This window comes from Sebastes fasciatus, chromosome 2, assembly GCF_043250625.1.
Source record: "Sebastes fasciatus isolate fSebFas1 chromosome 2, fSebFas1.pri, whole genome shotgun sequence".
NCBI classification, from domain to species: domain Eukaryota; kingdom Metazoa; phylum Chordata; class Actinopteri; order Perciformes; family Sebastidae; genus Sebastes; species Sebastes fasciatus.
The window spans coordinates 34394180-34411690 of NC_133796.1; the positions used below are offsets into that span (position 1 = coordinate 34394180).

General features: G+C 42.1%; 2 protein-coding genes across 2 annotated transcripts in view; one reads left to right on the top strand and one right to left on the bottom strand.

Moving 5' to 3' along the window:
• Positions 1–3490, bottom strand: LOC141762118 (relaxin-3 receptor 1-like). Its single transcript, XM_074626039.1, has one exon. The coding sequence runs from the start codon at positions 2930–2932 to the stop codon at positions 1760–1762; it is 1173 nt and encodes a 390-aa protein (XP_074482140.1). The 5' UTR covers positions 2933–3490; the 3' UTR covers positions 1–1759.
• Positions 3491–5984: 2494 nt separating this feature from the next.
• The window catches only part of adamts7 (a disintegrin-like and metallopeptidase (reprolysin type) with thrombospondin type 1 motif, 7), a 106034-nt gene continuing 94507 nt past the window's right edge, over positions 5985–17511 (top strand). The window contains exons 1-2 of the mRNA XM_074621750.1: positions 5985–6623; positions 12408–12775. Coding sequence (XP_074477851.1) covers positions 6509–6623; positions 12408–12775 — 483 coding nt within the window. The 5' untranslated portion in view covers positions 5985–6508. The remainder of the gene's footprint in view (positions 6624–12407; positions 12776–17511) is intronic.

Consider the following 17511-nt stretch of genomic DNA (forward strand, 5'->3'; position numbering starts at 1 on the left):
TTTATAACTAAGTTCGGGAACAAAGACCACGCCTCAAACACATCCCATTTCCACACACAAAAGTATTTAAGCACACCTGATACATTCACTTCCCCATGACTCAGTTTTCACATCCCCCCCCAACCCCTTTTTCTTTTCTCTCTCCTTTTTTCTCTGTCGTCTGAATACAGGAACCATTGGGGGGCTCTGTTAAAATCAGAGCTTGTGAAGAGATGGCTCCTGATTCCCCTGGTTCCCTCTCTGCCTCTATAGCCAACACCTGTCCAACATCGCTCTCCTCCATCCATTCTTCCTCAACTCTGATTCCTCTTCTCATCCCCTCATCCCCTCATCCTCCTTCCTAACCCATCCCTCCTACATCATCATTGCTCCCCTACATCTTCATTATGTAATCAAATATTCTAAACCCAGATTGTTACTGACTTGGTCTTTGTTAGTGAATACATGAATACATGAATACATGCCAATCTTCTATTTAGAGAATTGACAATGCCCCATTGAAGACGAAGTTAACTTAAGTGTGAAATCTATAGCCACTTGAAATCAACCACCTCAGATGGAAAAGGCAATTTATTTACAGACAGACTTTACATGAGTAGAAACAACATTGTGATTCTATTTGAATCTGCAAGATCCATTATAAATCCTTCTTCATAATATAATCCCATGTTTTGCCAGTCCTGTGAGTCCTGTGTCTCCGATTCGATTCCAACATGGAGACGTTTGTCCCCTGTGTCCCCTGTCTCTCTGTTGTCCTGTTTCTGGTCCCTCTTCGCTGCCAATTAAAAGCAAACATTTCATAAAAGTCATCTCACAAAGGACAGAAAGAAAGAAAAGCTGAGTGCAGCTGCATTTTAAAAAAGGAGAGAGAGGAGAGAGAAACTGAACGCACGTCGGCTTGTTGGAATAAAGTCATTTCGTGAGACAGTTGTAAGGATTCAATAAATGTCATAGTTCATGTCATGATGACAGCCAGGTGAGAACGTGCACAGCAACTGTATGTAATTAAAACAAATAATCTAATTTGGGATACCAGTGAAAGCATTACGCACAAATCATGACAGTTACAGGTAGACAACCAGCAGTGGCGGCCGGCCAATAGAGGGCGTTAGGTCACACACAAAAAACATTACTACTACTACTAATAATAATAATAATAATAATTATAATAATAATAATTATACAAATTATACAAATTATATAAATTGTCAATATTTGTGTGTTTTGAATATGGAATACACCCAGTAATATGTGTAATTTGATTGTAATGTGATTATATTTTGTATTAATAATCTGAATCTGTAAAGTAACTAAAGTTGTCAGATAAATGTAGAGGAGTAAAAAAGTCTAATATTTCCCTCTGAGATGTAGTGGAGTAGAAAGTAGCAGAACATGGAAATACTCAAGTAAAGTACAAGTACCTCAAAATTGTATTTAAGTACTTAGTTACATTCCACCACTGAGTACATGTTATACTGTTGTGTTTTTCAAAGCATTCTTTACTCTTCCTGTTGGAATAAAATAATTGTTAATTATTTAACTGTAAAGTAGTAATGTGTTTTTGATACCTTCACTTTTTTTGCATTAAATCATACCAGGATGTTTGCTGAAATTGATTGGATGTGGAACAGCCCTATACCTAGAAAAATGTCCACCAGCCGCCACTGGAGCATTACGCACGAGTCATGACAGTTACAGGTGGACAACCAGAGCAATAAAAAGCAGCAGCTGTGGAGGTCTGTGTTTCACCAGGCTGAAGTTACTTGGCGTATGGGATCATGTTGTTGCTCGGTAAACCTTTCCGGTCTATGATGGACAGCGTGTAGTCTCCGTTGTCCAGACTCTGGAGAGGAACCACTCCCTGCTGGGTCTCTCCGTGCGTAAGGTACCTCGCTGCGCAGCTCTTGTTGTTTTTGGAGGTCGGAGCTGAGGAGACTCTCCAGAACAAGCCTCCGAGCATCTTCCTGATCTCCGGCCTCGTCAGACAGTACAGCACCGGGTTCAAGCAGCTGTTCGCATGCGCCAAGCACACCGTAACCGGGAACACGTACGTGTGCACCAAATAATAGGTCTTATCCCAGTCCACCGCGTTGAACTTCACCAAGACGCCCCAGAAGGTGATGGCGTGGTTCGGCATCCAGCAGCAGAAGAAGCTCAACACCACAATGGCGACAGATTTGGTGACTTTAGACCTCCGTTTGGGGTTGCTCCTGCTGCCCATGCTCCTGAGTCTCACGAAGCGCAGCAGCATCAGGTAGTGGACGGAGACGATGAGGAACGGGATGATGAAGGCTATGAGGATCTTCTGGATGTGATAGAGCGCCAGCCAGTCGTGTCCCTCTGGGAACTTGAGGAGGCAGAGTTTTTCTCCAGCCACCTCAGTCACGGTGGAGAAGATAGTGGTCGGAGCTGTGGCCAGAGTCGCAAACACCCACAGCACCGCGCACACCCACTTTACGCACCGAGACCTGCTGTGCGTCTTCTTCTTGAGAGCCGAGGCGACGGACCAGTAGCGGGTAACGCTCATGGCGGTGAGGAAGAACACGCTGGCGTACATGTTCATCACGGTGACCGACAGGATGATCTTACACATGGCGTCTCCAAACGGCCAGCTGAAGTCCAGCGCGGTGTCCACAGCCCAGAAGGGCAGCGTGAGCACGAACTGGAAGTCCGTCACGGCCAGGTTGATGATGAAGACGTTGATGGTGGACTTCTTACGAACCTGTCGCAACCTCATGAGGAAGAACACGAGCAGGTTGCCCACCAGACCCACCGCGCACACCACGGAGTACACCACGGAGATGAGGATCCGCAGGATGGGGGTGCCGTCCGCGCTCACGTCGATGTCCTCGAAACTGAACTTGTCATCATGTCCAGGTGAGCTCCGATTGTTCACAGCTAAAGTGCTGTGGTTGAATATGACGTCATCCATGTTTTAAAGTTGGGTACCTGGACTCACACCTGCTGCGTTCTGCTGCGCGCACTGCAGGAGACAACACCTAGACGCTACATACGCAAAGTGGCTCAGCTGCTCTTCATCCACATCCAGTGAGCTGGAGTCTGCTTTTATACAGGTGTGTCGCTCCTCTGCTGAGCCACGATTGGTCACACAAGACGTGACAGAAGCACACAGTCATACAGTCAGAAGAGAAAATGAGCGTAAAACATCCACCATCCAATGATGGAGAAGATAGAGGCAGGAATCTTGGAGTAATAAATGAATGCAAACTGGACTTGATGTTTGGTCATGAAGATGTTCCACATGTCTTCATCTGATATATTCTATATTGCCTGCATGTTCTTATCCTTTCCCATGTGCTCATAAGCCTGCCTGTTGCAGCGTGGAAGCGTTTGGCATCTCGGAAGGAAATCACACAAAAACAGTAATTGGAAGACTCTTTTTTTACTCGGTTCCCAGGATGAAATAGAGGCAGGAATCTTGGAGAAATAAATGAATGCAAGCTGGACTTGATGTTTGGTCCTGAAGATATTCCACTTCATCTGATTTATTATATATTGCCTGCACGTTCTCATCCTTTCCCATGTGCTCATAAGCCTTGTGCATGCAATGTCTATTGCAGCGTGGAAGAGTTTGGCATCTCTGTCCGTCTTTCTGTGTTCTGCCCTGCCAGGTTGATTTTCTGGTTGATTGATCTGTCTGCCAATCAACCTATCTTTCAGTTTGTAGCCATCCAGTATATCATAGCCGCACCTGCCTGAGGCGAATGGTCAGAAGCAGACAGTAACGCAGTCAGAGAAAATGAGCATAAAACATCCAAAATCCAAAAGGAAACACAAGATGGAGAAGATGGAGGCAGGAATCTTGGAGAAATAAATGAATGCAAACTGGACTTGATGTTTGGTCGTGCAGATGTTCCACAAGTCTTCATCTGATTTATTATATCCTCCTGAGACCCAGCCCATTGACATGTGTCCTCTGTAGTGGACATTTTGTCCACATGCATATCCCCTTACTCTTTTGACCTACTCTATCAACCCCTGGTGTATTGTAAAGAGGACATCATGGGCTTTCCAGTGATATGGCATGTGTGGGTTTTTTTTAATCAATTTGAATGTATTCTTGGTTTAATATCACTCTACAGCCATAATCTGTTAATTTTTTTAGTCTTTTCACACTGAAATGGTCCTGTGGTCCACTACAGTGGACATGCTATAAAATTAAAAATAAAGTTTAAAAAGCCTAAATTGTAAGATTTTCTTTTAACCTTAAATAGGAAGGAAATCACACAAAAAAAGTGATTGGAAGACTCTTTTTTTACTCGGTTCCCAGGATGAAATAGAGGCAGGAATCTTGGAGAAATAAATGAATGCAAGCTGGACTTGATGTTTGGTCCTGAAGATGTTCCACTTCATCTGATTTATTATATATTGCCTGCACGTTCTCATCCTTTCCCATGTGCTCATAAGCCTTGTGCATGCAATGCCTATTGCAGCGTGGAAGAGTTTGGCATCTCTGTCCGTCTTTCTGTGTTCTGCCCTGCCAGGTTGATTTTCTGGTTGATTGATCCGTTTGCCAATCAACCTGTTTTTCAGTTTGTAGCCTACAGTATATCATAGCTGCACCTGCATGTCTGAGGCATTGCATGTTTTTTTCAGATTTCCTCAAAAAATACTTCATTATATTGTATTCAGTGTTATTGTATTTAAGTATCTTTGGGGGTTTATTGAGACTGCTTTGCTGATTGGTCTCCAGGAATTTATATTTATTTTCCCCATCATGTCAGCTCATTATAGACCTGTGACAGGATGCTGGAGATGCTTGGGGACATGACAACTTTTCATCAAGAAAATTCAAGTAAAATGCAGGAATTAAGACCTGAAGAATAAAGTTAAAGTGGCAGTAGGCAGAATATTTTTGGCATCATTGGGCAAAAAATTCCATAATAACCTTTCAGCATATTGTAATTCAAGTGTTCTGAGAGAAAACTAAACTTCTGCACCTCATCATGGCTCTCGTTTCAGGCTTTAAAAAAATCTAGCCTGTGATGGGAGACTTTGGCCAATCACAGGTCATTTCAGAAGGAGAGCGTTCCTATTAGTTGTGCTCCGGCTGGCGGGCGGTGCTTGGTATTTCCTCAACAGATCTCAACATGGCCGCTGGGTCACAAACTTTCTCATTGCACAGCTAAACAGTACACTACAAGATGTTTCTGAAAACATTTGAGGAGAGAAATAGGCATTACAGTAACAGAATATTGATTCATACTTGATCAGCGCTGCTTAGTTTGACCGTTTGATTGGAGTTCACGAGTGATTGACAGCTGCTCAGAGACGGCAAGACTCCAGCTCGGCACTGATTGGTTGTTTTCTGGTCTGTGAAATCTTGCAGATGCCATTAGGAGCACCAGAGGACACAGAAGAAACATGATTGTTTTTCAGATACCTGTCTCATGCACTACTGCCAGGATATAGTGACCGTTTTATAAAAAATATGTTTTTTTAATCATATTTGCTCAATTTCTACCCACTGCTGCTTTAAGAATAAAAAGGCATTTAAAACTAATTACTGGTTTAATAAATTTCTTACGGACCGATGAGAATCTATTCTGACTTTGTATTACTTTTCTTATTATTTATTTCACATTTGTTTTACTTTATAAATGTACCCCTGACATGAACAATTTTGTTTGTATACATTGTTAATGCACTTAATATTTTCTCAAATTAAAAAGGTATATTATCCCTGTATCAGTGGTCCATAGTGGCTTCATTCCTCCACTAGAGGGGGCAATAAGCTCAAACAGATGGAGCTTAACAACAAAGTAAAACAATGATGGAAGAGTTCGGTGGGATTTTTTTTTCAACACAGACTTTATTCCACTTAAGTTAAAGACAATGTATTCACATGACTACAGAGGTTTTTCAGGTCAGGAACCTCACTGAACTTCCTTCACCACTTTCTACAGGTTGTGTAACAGACTGCAGTTTCTTCTGATCTGTCATCACTTCTCTGGCCCCAAGTGAACGCAACAAATATCCTAACTGGTCCTCGTGTGACCCAGTGAAAACTCAGAGGACCTCAGTAGTTTTGGGAGCCAATTGGATCGAAGCACCATATCGGATCTATTGGAGCAGCATTCCCCTTTAAGCCCCGCAGAGCAGCCCTGCTGAAAGATAGCCCATTGTCTTAAGTCCACCCATCTGTGGGGGTGGCTCTGCTGCTGCGGCGAAACTTTTTGCAGAGAAACATTTTGAAGCTGTCACTTGGCTGCTGGTAGGAGACTGATGGAGGACACAGAGGACACAGCAAACATTAAGAGTGGAAACAGACTGAGATAATGCATCAGAAGCAGCCCGAGGAGGCAGACCATGTCCAGGCCTGAGAGGGAGAAGTTCTCTGGGACTGTCACAGTTTAAAGTGCATGCTCGCAACAAAGCGAAAAAAAAAGTGCATCCAGCCCAGATGGAAATCATTTAAATTGACAATCGACGCGGTGTTAAGAAAGGCATTAAATGTTCCTTAAATACAGGCCACCGTCCTGACAAGATGACCCGTTTGGACTGCGGGTTTTACGCGTTTGGACACCTCCTCCTCATCATCATCATCGCGCTTCTGACGCTCTTGGAGAGCTGCACAACTCTGGGATTATCACATGAACCAGGTTAGTGAGCACTGAACACAAAACATCCAGGATATCGCCACGTCCTCTGCTGTTGTGGCTGCTTTTGTTGTGCACATTTGCTTCATCTAATTGAGGCCAGCAGTCCTCACTGACTGAGGAGTGGAGGCCAGCTGCGACTTGTGTTTACAAAGCATCTGGCTGACCATAGCAGTTAAATCCAAGGTTTTTGCAGCTTAGTCTGGTAGCTGGTGAGACCTTCTTTCCATTGACTCATCAGAGGTTTAAAAGCATCTGCCCTGCCCTTGAGCCAAAGTACAGACTCCCAGTGTAGCAGACACTGACCTCTGACCTTCATCAGCGAAGGTCAGGAAACAGAATTTCTCTTCAGGATGTATCATTGTCATCATGGAGCTGGTTTCCAGTGTATTAGTTTCTATAGGCCCTGTGGATATCATCACATCAGAGAATCAAACCTCTCTCGTCTCGAAGGAAACACTCCCCACACTTTCATTCTCTCAGTCTTTCCTTTGGTACAATTCACATTTCTCCTGAGATTACAGGTACAAGCAGAACAAAGAGTCAGTGGATGCACTCTGTCTCATCCTGTATAATTCAGCTGCAGCCCTTGAGAGGTAAACTAAAGTGCTGTTAGGCGTTATAGACAAGGATGTGTCGCTGAGGGGAGGAACCTCCCAAACACAGTAACGATTTCAGGTGATGCACATTGGCACAGGGAAGTTGATCTTTAAAGCAGCAGTGGGTAGAAATAGAGCAAATATGATTTTAAAAAGTTATTTTTATGAATCGGTCATTATATCCTGACAGTAGTGCATGAGACAGGTAATCCCCGTCACTTCACAAGACATGGAAAACCTCTGTTGGTCTGGAGGAGCTGCAGCAATTATTTCTGCACAAACGTCCACTGTACATTCACTAGATATTCTCAGAGCTAAACTAACTCTTCTGCAGTGTGTAGTGTGCGCGCATGCATGTGAGAGTGGAGCGAGCTGAGTGAAGGCAGGCAGGCAGGCAGAGGAGCAGAGTACAGCAGAGACTCTGGTCCTGGAGACCAAAGCTACAGTCTCCCCCGCGTACTATGACCGCCGCCAACACTGTTTAACAGACGGGCTTCACTAGATATAACTTTGCGGTTTTGGTGCTTCCGTGTAGTTTGTGTTGGAGTCTTGTCTGAACAGCGTAGCCACACGCGAGCACGCATATTTGAGCTCGCATGGGACACCGACTCAGATTGATTTATACATGTAAGAAGTTACAAACAGTTCCTTTAACATCTGCTGCTCGCATAGGGTGGAGAGGGCTCTAACAGGAAGTCCAATCATTTTGGAGCAGACTTTGACTGTGCTCTGCAGGCGGTTTCTGTTCTGAAGGCTGATGGAGTGGAACCAGCAGGTGATAGAGAATGTCATGATGCTCTCAATGAAGGAGTAGTCGAATGTTGTGAGGATGTCCTTGTTGACCCCAAAAGAGTTGAGCTCCCTCAGGAGATATTGCCGCTACTGGCATTTCCTAAGGATCTCCTCTGTGTTGGAGGCAAATTTCAGCAGGTTATCAAAGATTGTGCCCAGGTACTTATACTCCTCAACAGTCTCTACAGACATCCCTTGGATAGTAGTGGTGACTTCCGCAGCCAGATCCCTTTGCTTGTTGGAGAACGTCACTACCATCTCCTTGGTTTTGTTCACATTAAGTTCCAGGCAGGAGTTGTCACACCACTCCACAAACTCATAAAGAGCTGAGCTGTGGTGCTGGGAGGGGCCTGAAAGCAGAGATAGGAGGACTGTGTCAATTTGGCTGGTTGGACCTGCAGTCGTCTGTGTAGAGGATGAAGAGCAGGGGTGAGAGGACACAGCCCTGCGGGGAACCAGTTGACTCAGTTACTCAGTTGATTAGTTACATTAAGACAATTATTTTTTGCATTACAAGTAATCTGAAAATGTACGTTTAAATATGCAAATGAGGCATTATCTAATGCTAACTATTGGTGAATTTAGGAGAAATCAACAGATGCAAATAGACAAAGTAGTAAAATACCTAAATGTGTATTTTGGATGTTTTCTTTCCACTAGTCTGAAAGAAGTCTCAAAATTGATCAGTGCATGAAAAACTGTGTCTCCCCATAAACTACTAAGGACCCATAATGGAGAAACCCTGGGACACAGATCCTCTTCATAACACGTCAGAGGGAGTTTTTTATTCTTTCTTGGTACAGAATGACATACATTTTAGTAACACATGTAAAAGTGAGGAGAGGAAACCAATCCCCCCGTCATTTCTAGCTCTCTTGGTGAAATAAGTTTGTTGTGTTTCATGCAGTTACTGATATCATTTTACAAAGCGTATGTAGTTGATTTTGATTTACAGTGCATGAATAGGAACCTGATCAATGTTGGACCTCCTGGCAGCCACTTAAAGACCCCTGGTGGTCCCAGACCCCACACTCAGAACCACCTCCTCCCAGCCTGGCTACTCATGCATTTATAAGCATTTTCTTTTGCAAGTCTGATGGTTTCTCTTAATAGATTTTCACATTCCTTTCCTTTCCTCGTGGCAAATAATTGCTGAATGAAAAGCTGCAATGAAGTCTCTTGGATTTATAATTAACATCTTGTGTGTATTTTGTTAATTAATATGCTACATGGAATTATGGGGAAAATCCTTCATGTGTTATGAAATACCTCACATGAAGAGGATCCTCACACATGGAACTAGACAGCACGCCTCCATCAAGACCACATACTGTAAACATGTACTGTACATGTTTGTGGAGTAAATATTTAGACAATTTGTAATCTACTTCTGGATCCAGAATTTCATCAAAATGCACATAATGAAAGACAGCTATGCTGATTGAATGATGGCAGCCGTGACTTTTGCAATAAATCAAATCGTTTCCAGGAATATTATTATGCTTAGTTCAAGACTGAATTGTGAAAATTTTAAAGTGGAAACAGACAACTTTTCAACTTTTCCCCCCGAGCGGTTCCAGGTGGTATTATTGCTGAGACAACCGGATAGCTTTCAGTGTACCTCAGAGCCTACAGTAGCAACTACCAACAACACAAGGCACACTACGTTTCGTTTTCCACCGTTCCTCTGGTTGTTCTACCGTCCGCCATTTCTGCTTCTGGGGATAGTTACTGCAAAAAACTTACATTGATACTCTTTGGGGAACGCTACCGATAGCTACCGGGAAAACAAAAGTGCTATCCTCTTCCTGTTTTGGTTGCGCAATGGTTGACGCACGTCCTTTGTGCCGTAGATCGAGCCTTCGGTTTCCTGGGAGATTGTACCCGGTGGTGATATTACGAATCCTACCATAGCGAATACTACTCTGTCTCTGATTGGCATCCCCTGATATTCTTACCCTAACCCTAACCAATCTCATTCCTCATGCCTAAACCTAACCAATCCAACGAAGGCAGTGAGTACTAGCCAATCAGAGGCAGAGTAGCAGAATTTGTAATTAAGTGTCCTTGTGGCAGACAGAATTGCATAGTGAAAGCAAGGTTTATAAGGAACCAATCTAAACGCCGATGTTGTCATTATTCTATAGCCATTACATTGTGCAATCAACATTTACTTTGTAATGATAAAGCAAAAAACTTGTCTATTGCAATTTAAGTGATACCGACTCATGACTCACTGACTTATTGCCACCTTTTTAGTTTTTGCTGTAGCTTCTAGTACTGTATGGGTGAAGAGCCATCAGGTTTTCCTGCGCTGTAGCTGACAGACTGCAGGCGTTCATGAATAAAATTGTGAGGTGACCTTACAGAAGGTAAAGACTTTAAAACATGAGAGTTTATCTTGCTCCTCATTCAAGAGACATTCCAAGCAGCTGGTTGCCAAACACATCATCTTCCTCAGATCTCTGCACTGTTATATTCATGAAAGTATTTTGGCAGATAATCCTATGCAGGTCTGAATGGAGAGAGACCTCGTTTCACCTCGTCACAAAGCTGTGTGGAATCTGTGTTTGCATTCTGCTCATTTCTTTTGCATGACATTAAGCTAATGATGGTGTTATGAGGGCTCAGGATGGTCTTTGTACCTTGACAGATTATCTATGTCCATGCACAGGCAGCGTGTCTGGAAATTCTGATGCTACAAGGATGTTATTTGTACTTTGAGTATATGATATGATATGATAAATAATATGACTACCCCCTAGCAAAAATATCTGAAAATTCACATGGAAAATTAATCATAAAACACAATTTTAAAGCATTATGTCTTTTGAATACACCGTCATGTAGCAGGAAAGTTTTCATGATAGAAAGAGTGAAAACTTGTTGCTTCTGCTGTGACACCAACCTTTGTTCTTTCTAGGTATCTGTGTACTACACGTGGTACTAGAGCTGCAATGATTATTCAATTAATTAATTAGTTGTCAACTATTAAATTAATCGCCAACTATTTTGATAAGCGATTAATTGGTCTGAGTATTTTTTTGAAGAAAAAAGTCAATGTGTTTTTTCACTCCTCTATGACAGTAAACTGAATATCTTTGAGTTGTGGACAAAACAAGACATTTGAGGACGTCATCTTGGGCTTTGGGAAACACTGATCTACATTTTTTCACAATTTTTTGACATTTTATAAACCAAACAACTAATACATTATTGAGAAAATAATCGACAGATTAAAGCTGCAGTGGGCGGAATTGGAGCAGGTAATCTGAAAAATTATCATGTGCCTCTGTGTCCTCTGGTGCTCCTAATGGCATCTGCAAGATTTTACAGACCGGAGGAAAACAACCAATCAGAGCCGAGCTGGAGTCTGCCGTCTCTGAGCAGCTGTCAATCACTCGCGACCGCCGATCAAACAGTCAATCTAGTCAGCGCTGATCAAATATGAATCAATATTCTGTTACGTTAATGTCTATTTATCTCCTCAAATGTTTTCAGAAAAATCTTGTAGTGTACTGTTTAGCTGTAAAATGAGAAAGTTTGTGACCCGGCAGCCATGTTGAGTTCTATTGAGGAAATACCAAGCACCGCCCACCAGCAGGAGCACAGCCAATAGGAACGCTCTCTCTTAAATCACGGGCTAGATTTTCTAAAGCCTGAAAACAGAGCCATGAGGAGGTGCAGAAGTGTAGTTATCTCTCAGAACACTTGAATTACAATATGCTGAAAGGTTATTATGGAATTTTTGCCCAATGATGCCAACATTTTCTGCCTACTGCAGGTTTAATTTTAGAGCCACACCTCACACGTTTTCCCATGTGTACTGAAAGTGCATAACTAAACATATCACTGATTATTCAGTGTAATGAACTGAATTAAAAAGATATGCAATGTTGAGCAAGACTTAATCTCCACTGAACAATGAACTGGAGACGTTTTGTCGTGGGACAAATGTGCACTACAGTCATCAGTAATATTGTTCCCATCAGCCAGGCTGCTTGTAATCCCACATTTTCTTTACCCCTGCTCACCAAAGAGATCATTTCATACTGCCTTTCATGCTGCTGATTCAGCTACTTCAAATCACAGGAAACTAAGGAGTATTATTTTTATCAGAGGAATGAATTTCACCAACTTTATCAAACCTGCTGAGAATATACAGTCAAAGGAGGATAGTAGACAAGAATTCAGTATTCCTCTGTGTACACTGCAGCTGTATTCAAACATTAAGATGCCAGATGACAGATGAGACACCCATATGGGTTTGTTTAGAGCTTCCCCAGTTTTGTTTACAGCTTCACAGCCACATTAATTATTTAATTACCCTCGTCTTTCCCATGATTTATTAACCCATCCTCTCTTACATCTTCTCTTCCCACCACGGCTTTGACAGAGAGCCTTCTGCGGGATCTGCCTCAGTATGAAGTGGTTCACCCCACTAGAGTGGATGCCAGAGGTCACTTCCTGTCCAACTTCCTGTCTCACCACGCTCGCCGCGTACAGCGGCGGGAAGCCTCGGAGGGACCGGCGGACGTAGATCGAGTCTTCTACCAGTTGTGGCACAGCGGCCACAGTTTGCACTTTAACCTCACCCTCAACCCACACCTGCTGGCCCCGGGCTTCCTGACGGAGAGGAGGTACGGCGGCCTGGATGGCGCCCAGATCCGTCCTCCTGGATCCTCCCAGTGCCATTTCTTAGGTGAAGTGTGGGATGAGGCCATCGGTAAAGGAAGCGCAGCCATAAGTACCTGTGATGGACTGGTGAGTAACCTTTTAAAAGCTTGAAGTGCATTTGAAGTTGTATCCAGATGCAACTTGAAGGCAGAGGTGTCAGCTGCAGCAGAGGGCTCTACTCAGAGCTGAGTTAAGTGACTGTTATAAGGAGTTCATATCAAACTGTGTAAATGGATGTTCAGACCTCCTCTGACAACCCAAGGGTCATTTAGACAGCTACACACCCTGGATGGATTTTCCACAAAACATAGGTGTGTCTGAAGGTCTCTGCTATTCAGACTTGGAACTGAAGTGCTTTACTCCAGCCAGAAGATGTACGCAGTCGGACAATTTGTTGAAACCACAAATTGTCCCTATTTAACATCAAGTTTGCAAGCAGTGAAGCATATACTGTATATACTCACACCTGCGAAACCAACTATATGCTGTGTTCACATTACGAGCAACATAACGGCCAAGTGTGACCAGCTACATTGTCGGCGAGTCGCCGTTGAAGTGTTGCTCAAGCACCTGTTAACATAGTTATGTCGTTAAATAGCACTGGGAACTGGCTAACGGCATTTGTTTTTTAGATGAAACGGAACAGAGTGAGACAAAAACATATGATTTGTTGACGCTTCAGCCCGTCAATGGAGCGCTAAAAAAAGCGTGTCCGTAAAAAAAAGTGTTGGGCATCTATGGCAAGCCGTTTCAACATTTAATCGAACCACACTCCTATCTGTAATTACATTTTAGATATCCATAATCAGTTATCCTAGTCAAAATTGTCTTCTCACTTGTCAGACTGGTAATTATAAAGATATCCACAATAACATTCTTACATGTAGAAATTGTATTTCAAGATATCTACAACTTTGATTGTACAAGTCAAAACTAAATTTAAGATATCTTTAAATCCTTAAAAAGTGTAAGTAGCCGTTTTAACATTCAACAGCTAGACTGAATATGTATTGCACATATTCGTTATTCAATTCTTCCAAGTCAAAAAGAACATTTAGATGTCCACAATGACATTCTTTCTGGGACAAATGACGTCACTTTCGTCATTCAAGTGTATTGGGATTTCAACTTGTGTGTATCGGGCTTTTAATTGTGGATATCCGTGACATTTCTTTATGTATTTTGGATATTCAAAATTGTATTATGGATATCTGGAACGTTTTTCATTTTGGATATCTGAAATTGAAATTATGACCAGTAACAATTGGATTGTAGATATCTGAAATGTGAATTTTTCCGAGTAAGAATTGTATTGAAGATATCCAGAATGTTCATTCTAGATATCAAAAATGAAATGTGGATATGTGAAACTGAAAGCCCAATACACAGTTATGGATATCTGCAATATATATGTCTAGCTATTGAACGATAAAACGTCTTTCCATCAGTTCGTAGCTTCATGTCACCGGCTTCCATTGAAAATGACTTGTAGCCTGTTGTTGTGTCGCTTGTAGTGTGAACTCAGAATTAAGCTTTGTAGTAAACGTTTACTACACGTCCATTTTTCTATTAAAGTATTCACCGTGTAACTGTTGAGGCTGAAGAACAAAGTGACATTCCCTTCAGTGCATTCACAAGATCACAGCAGGAATCCAGCTATGAGCCACAATTTGCACGCTCATACTGTATTCAAAGACTGAGCCTTCGAAATGCAGCCAGCCATTCCTTTTCGTGCTCTGCCTCTGTGATCGTGCTCATAAAGGAAAGAATGTTTAGACCGCTAAAGGAGATGTCTGCGATCATCGGTGCATTCAGAGATATTAAATTGACAACAGACTATTTTTAATCTTTGACACCGAATTATCACAAATGCTGCATGCCCATGTAGCACAAACACACAATGACATTCACCAGCTCTCTGAATTGGGAAATTAATATGATTATCACTGAGATCGATTCATTCATCAGTTATCACAATGAATTATTAATGACAACCATTCTTAATAAATCAGGCTACTATTCGATGTTCTTGACCGTTTCTTATTTTTTGTATTCTTATTTATAAAAACAGCATATTTTTTTTTTTTTATGTTATTACTAAACAGCAATTTATGGCTTTTTTAACATCTTTTTGTTTCACACGTACTATTACAACCTGCTTTATCACTTATTATACGCAATGTGTCCAGGCCTTTTTCACAGGAGACATTTTGAAATGTCAAAGTAGGAAAAGCTCAAGTGTAAATACTAAAATGAATGATGGCTGAATGTCATCTAGATGCTTCACATGCTTTCAAGGTCCTGGTATTGTGCATGCTGGCTCACTGTGGGACACTTGAATAGAACAGAGACAACCTTAATGCTTTTCCTTCTATGACAGGTCAAAATGTCTGCTGTGAAAAAGGCCAAACTGGTTGAGGAACTGTGTTGTATGTTACCCCCTCTTCCTCCCTGTGTTTTCTGTCTGCATCTTGACTATACATTATCTTTTAAAAATAAAAAATACCCCAAAAAATACTCTTCAAAAAGGAGAGAGAGAGAGAGAGAGACAGAGATGTCTGGCCACCTCAGAGGTGTGGACAAGGCGCCTTTTCTCAGAAATTGAAACCAGCATGAGTCTGAATTCAGAGATCTTTCCGTGCATATCTTTTGAAGTTGAGTGACCACCTTAAAGGGATAGTTCGGATTTTTTGAAGTGGGGTTGCATGAGGTACTTATTCATAGTCAGTGTGTTACCTACAGTTGATGGCGGTCAGCACGCCTCCAGTTTGGAGAAGCAGACAGGAGTTACCGCCCAGAAGCAAATTAATATACTGCTGTGAACGCGGCCGGCAGCAAAACGTATTTTAGCCACCTGAAAGAAAAGCTCACCTAAAAAAATCAATATCAGTTCAAGTGTACGCTATATTTAGAATATTTTCACAGCTTTACCTTGCCGTCAGACAGCCCTTTCCAATGGGTAACTGAAGCCGTTGTATCAATCTATGCTCTCTTCAAATTAGGGATGTCACGAGAAACCGATACTTTGGTACCAAGTCGATGCCAAAATTCTGAAAACGTGACGGAACTTGTTTTTTTACAGTACCGCAGGCACCACGTTATTGTGTGACTTTAAAGGGATATTTTGGATTCACTAAAGGCACACAATAGCTTCTGTGCTGGTACTCCTATCTGTTTCCCTAAACTGGGGGCCTATACTGACTATGGAGAAGTACCACATACAACTCCGCTTCAAAAAATCCAAACTATCCCTTTAAGTTGCCACTCTGAACATGCTATATGTTTCTTCAAGCGGACGAAATTCCCATTGAGACAAGCCCTTGTAGTTCTCTGTTCAGTGTGCTTGATCATATTCAGCTGTAAAGCCAGGGTTGGCTTAATCGAACGTCAGACTTCCCACACTCCACTTAGAGTAGACAATCATTGCCTTTAGCTTGTAAGAAAAGAAAGTGCCATTTTAGTTTGTTATTGAGGGTCAATTCTTCCATTGATCCACACCTTTTCCCACAACAGTAAACTGAGTTCTGATTGACTGAGAGATTGCTTTATAGTACACCTAAGGAAGTTCTCTTTGTGGACTTGGCAAGCATAGTCATGTAAATACAATCTGAATAGAACACCATCACAACCTTCGACACCATCCATGGATTCATGTTGTATAAGGCTTATCCTACTCTCTCCACATCATAGGAGCTTTGTCGACCCACGAACCAGGACAGAGGCAATTGTTGTCTCACTCTTAATCCATTTAGTGATCCGCTGCCCACTGCTACTCTCACGTTTTTCATCTCAGCTGTCAGAACTCGACACGGCCTCCTGCTGCTAGATCCACTCTGCCTCAAGGTTATGTGTGTACAGAGATTCTCCTCCGCTCACCACAGCCTTATAGTCTTCCTGATAGCTTACATGTGTCTGGTCTCTGTTTGTGAACTTCTCACAAAGCATTTCTAACATCAGGCGTATCAATGACTTCATGTTTTTGTTCACTACACCCTTCTGTTATTAACTTTAAATGCTGTCATGCACAAAAATCGCAAAACAAAAGCTCCTTCTGACGAGCTGGAATCTCCACATCTTGCACCCATTTATACCCAGTTGACACACAGTTAGAGTTTTATAGATCGCACGTCTTACCAGCTCTAATGTTTAGCTGTGTAGTAGCCGAATGTCTTGACCTTGTCTGCATATATTAAGCTACAGCTGCATGATTCATTAGGCATTGAGCAGGTATACTAAAAGGTGCCCTTCAGAGGTTTCCTGTAAACAAACAAAAGTTACATTTATATTCAGTGTTTCTCACCAAAACTTATTGTGTGTATCCTTGAGGTCTTTTCGAGGTCTCTCCCTCCTCACAAAACATTTGCAAAGCCAATTTTTTAAAAGGTATTTGAGATATATTGTTTATATCCATGTTTACTTGCTTGCGTCTTTGCTTACACATTGCTGTATTCAATGGCACATTATGTTCACCTGTGGATCAGTGGAATAGTGGGAAACCACTGGCAGGACTGTGTACTAAGACGCATGAGACAAACTCATGAAAAAACTGCTCCACAGCGCAAATATAGGTCATAGACTGCTTATAAGAAGTGGACGTAGTCACCGTGAAGTCACCCATTGGTTTGTAGACTGACGTTTTGAAGCCCCGAGTTCGGCATTTTGTCCGTCGCCATCTTGGTATTTGTCCATTGCCATCTTGGTTTTTTTGCAACCAGAAGTGACACGAGAGGGTGGAGCTAAGTACAACCGAACTCTGAATAAGACATTTTCAGACGACCAAAATGTTACAATTAACTTTCATGAACTGAAAACACACTGTGAAA

What these genes read in the sequence shown, in the direction of transcription:
- LOC141762118 (XM_074626039.1), bottom strand. Translation starts at nt 2,932, where the DNA reads ATGGATGACGTCATATTCAACCACAGCACTTTAGCTGTGAACAATCGG.